The sequence below is a fragment of the Propithecus coquereli genome, unplaced genomic scaffold (assembly GCF_000956105.1).
Source record: "Propithecus coquereli isolate 6110/MARCELLA unplaced genomic scaffold, Pcoq_1.0 Scaffold824, whole genome shotgun sequence".
NCBI lineage: Eukaryota > Metazoa > Chordata > Mammalia > Primates > Indriidae > Propithecus > Propithecus coquereli.
The window spans coordinates 83,949-88,275 of NW_012154441.1; the positions used below are offsets into that span (position 1 = coordinate 83,949).

Genomic DNA, 4,327 nt, shown 5'->3' on the forward strand with positions numbered 1-4,327 from the left:
CTATCCTAGTTTCTTTCCTTGGACCATTTTTAATTGACTCATGTCTTTCCATCTAGTATTTATATTCTATAGATATAAAGAAAATATGGATCTGTACGTACATATCTGCATCAGTATCTATATAGCTATACATAACATATGCAACTGTGTATGTGTGTATATCTTCCCATTCTGTGAGCATATTATGTCCTTTGATTACTTTATTATAATTTCAAAAATTGAGACATTCTACAATTTTGAAAAGTATACAAGAAAAACATATTAGCAAAATTAGGAATAAATTGACTAAATGAATATGCATACCCCCACTCTCCAGGTCTCAAAACGGATACTGTTAGAATTCCCAAAGCAATTCGGGACATTTCCTAATCTTCTCTCCTCTCTAAAGGTTATAAAGATCCTGATTTTTCTAATTATTTACTCAGTAAAATTTTACTGAAGTATATAACCTATTAACAAAAATATGTGCATAAAATTGTACAGCTCAAAAGACTTTCTACACTGAACACAACCATGTAACCAGCACCAGATCTAGGAAACACAGTATTACCAGCACCTCACAATCACCCCAACTTACTTTGCACTCACTGTCCCTCCTAAGGAAAGTCACTACTTTGTATGGATCATTTCTGACAGATTTGAAATGTTATATAAGTGGAATTATAATATATGCACATTTTTTCTGCCTGACTTTTTGTGTTCATTGTTACTGACTTCCAGGATTCACAGATATTGCTGCTTATAGTGGTAAAATGTTGATTCTCATTGATGCTTACTATAGTATTACATAGAAATAACAGCTATGAATGCATTCTCTTCCAGTGGGCGTCTGGGTAGTTTGCAATTTGGGTTATTAGGAATAGTGCTCCTATGAATAGTCTACAACATATCTTTTGGTCAACATATGTTTCCCTATCTCTCAGATATGTGCATACATGGGGTGTGTCAAAGCTTGTTCATAGCATATGCCCACATTTGATATTAGTAAGTAATTCCAATGAATTTACTAAGTGGTTATAACAATTATATTCCTGATAGTGGATGAGAGTCTTGGTTGTTGCATATCTTTGGTATTTTTTCTTCTTTTTATATAGTTGTTCTTTTTTTTAAAATTTAACTTCACTTGACAAATGATAATTACATATTTGGGGTATTTTCTTCTTTTAAATGTTTTATTTTTAATTATTATGGGTACATAATAGTTGTATATATTTATAGGGTACATGTGATGTTTTGATACAGACATACAATGTGAATTAATCAAACCAGGGTAATTGGAATATCTATCACCTCAGACATTTATCATTTCTTCGTGTTAGGAAACTTCCAATTCCACTCTCTGAGTTATTTTAAAGCGTACCCAAACTTATTTTTGATGATAGTCACTTTGTTGTGCTATCAAATATAGTTCATTCTATCTAACTATATTTTTGCACCGCTTAACCATCCCCACTACATCAGGCCCTCCCTGCTACCCTTCCCAGCCTCTGGTAACCATCATGGTATTCTGTCTCCACGAGGTCAATTGTTTTTAATATTTAGCTCCCACATATAAGTGAGAACATATGAGATTTGTCTTTCTGTGTCTGGCTTATTTCACTTAACATAGTGGTCTTCAGGTCCACCTATGTTGTTAGAAATGGCAGGATTTCATTCTTTTTTATGGCCATATGATAATCCATTGTGTATATGGACAAAAATTTCTTTATCCATTCATCTGTTGATAGACACTTAGGTTGATTCCAAACCTTGGATATTGTGAATAGTGTTGTAATAAACATGAGAATACAAATATCTTTTTGATATACTGAATTCCTTTCTTCTGAGTATATATCTAGCAGTGGGATTGCTGAGTCATACAGTAGTTCTATTTTTAGTTTTTTGAGGACCGTACATGCTGTTTTTCACAGTGGTTGCACTAATACACATCACCACCAACATTGTACAAGGGTTCCCCTTTCTCCACATTCTTGATAACATTCATTATTGGTTGTCTTTTTGAGAAAAGCCATTTTAACTGAGGTAAGATGATATTTCATTGTAGTTTTATACTCCATTCCTCAAAATGTGGTTTATTTACTATTAGTTTCTAATAAATATATAGATTTGCATTTTGCCATGTTTTTCCAAGTTGCGTTCAGAATAAACACTGTATCCAACAGGTTTTTTAAAAATAATCTACAAAGTTTTTAATAATATGGAATACAAATAATCTGTGCAGAGTTCATTCTTCTGTAATTTTCATAAAACTCATTTTATGATACTTATTGAAACTTAAGGAGATTGTATTCTAACTTATTTAATTAAGTTAATTGAAGTCGAATATCCCTAGGAAAATCTAATTACACATATTGTCTATCATTATGGCAGTCCTTTCCTATCTACAGTTTTGCTTCCACAGTTTCAATTACCCATAGTCAACTGAGAATTGAAAATATTACATGGAAAATTCCAAAAATAAACAATTCATAAGTTTTATATTGCATGCTCTTCTGAGTAGAATGACAACATCTCACTCCAGCTCACTCATGAAATGAATCATCCCTCTGTCCAGTGTATCCATGCCGTATATGCTTCTCTCATTAGTTACTTAGTAGCTGTCTTGGTTCTCAGGTTAACTGTTGTGGTATCACAGTGCTTGCATTCAAGTAATCCTTATTTTACTTCATAAGTACAAGAACAATGATGATTTCAATTTGGATATGACAAAGAGAAGCTGAGAAGTGCTTTTTGACTTAAGGAAAGTTTCACTTAATAAGGAAAGAACTTACACACTGGTATTGCTAAGACCTGTGATAAGAACAAATCTCCAATACATGAAATTGTAAATAAAAAAAGAAATCTGTGCTAATCTTGCTGTTGCACCTCAAAATGCCAAAGTTATGGCCATAGTGCATGATCAGTGCTTTGTTAAACACTAAGCTTAACTAAAAGTCATTAAATTTGTGGGTGAAAGACATGAACAAAAAAACATGTTCTGACTGATAGCAACGTGTTGTGCTAGAAAACACTGAGCCTATACAAGGACTTCAACAAGGATTTCTCTGGAAAAAAAATGACACCAAGTCATTTATTGCAAGTAAGGGATGGTTACACAGATTCAGGAAGAGGTTTGGACTGAAAAATATAAAAACTCCTGTGTCTTCTGAGGGAAAAGAAACTGCCACATTTCCAGCATAGTTGAAGAAGTCACTTAAGAAGAAAATATACCATCCAAAGGAAGTCTTCAATTGTGATAAAAGTAGGCTCTTCTGGAAGAAGATGTCCAATAGAACTTATATTCATAGAAGTGTGAAGAAGGCACCATGGCATAAAACATGGAAAGGGCAGTTAGTAACTGTTATTAATCTCTCGCTGTGCCTAATTTATGAATTAAACTTCATTTCAGATATGTATGTACAGGAAAAGACATAGCATATGCAGGTCTTGGTACTATCTGCAGTGCCAGACGTCCACCGGGGTCTTGGAATGTACCCCAAGGATAAGGAGGGACTACTGTAATTTCAATAAAGACACCATTCAAGAAAACTCTTAGATTTCTTTAATTAGCTCCATATAAGAGAACGTTCTATTTTGCTTTAAAAATTAAATTTCTACTTACCAGATGTCTGAAAATTTCCATCATCAATACTGCCCCCTGGTGAACCAATCTGGAATTTACAATCTGGAGGCCTGTGGCCAGGAAAGCATTGGCAGTTTCCAAAATTATTACATATCTGAAAAAATACAGAATGTCTTTGAGTCAACTGGCCCAAAAATGTACAAACAGCTCTTAAAACTTAAAAATTAGAAAACAATCCAATTTTAAAAAAATAGGCAAAAGATCAGGACACCTCACCAGAGAAGATACACAGATGGCCAGTAAGCAGGATAAAAGATGCTAAACATCATGTGACACTAGAGAGTTGCAAATTAAAATAGCAGTGGGTTACTACTAAGCAATAATTAGAATGTTTAAAATCCAAAACCCTGAAAACACCAAAAGTTGGTGAGGATGTCAACCAACAGAAACCGTTATTCATTGTTGGTGGGAATGCAAAATGGTGCAGCCACTTTGAAGGACAGCTTGGCAATTCCTTACAAAACTAAACATGCTCTTCCCATACAGCCCAGTAATTTTGTGCTCCTTGATATTTAGCCAGCTGATTTGAAAAGTTACGTTCACACAAAATCCTGCACGTGAATGTTTATAGAAACTTTATTCGTAAGTTCCCCATATTGAAAGAAACCAAAATATAAAATGCATAAACAAACTGTGGTATGTCTGTATAACAGAATATTATTCAGTGACTAAAGACAGTGAGCTATAAAGCCATGAAAAGACATG

The 4,327-nt window shown here is 33.7% G+C and overlaps 1 protein-coding gene across 1 annotated transcript in view; it reads right to left on the minus strand.

The window, feature by feature from the left end:
• The window catches only part of LOC105825806 (disintegrin and metalloproteinase domain-containing protein 18-like), a gene marked incomplete at both ends in the record, with an annotated part of 4,239 nt that extends 523 nt beyond the window's left edge, over window positions 1-3,716 (minus strand). The window contains one exon of the mRNA XM_012663703.1: window positions 3,602-3,716. Coding sequence (XP_012519157.1) covers window positions 3,602-3,716 — 115 coding nt within the window. The remainder of the gene's footprint in view (window positions 1-3,601) is intronic.
• Between the last annotated feature and the right edge of the window lie 611 nt (window positions 3,717-4,327).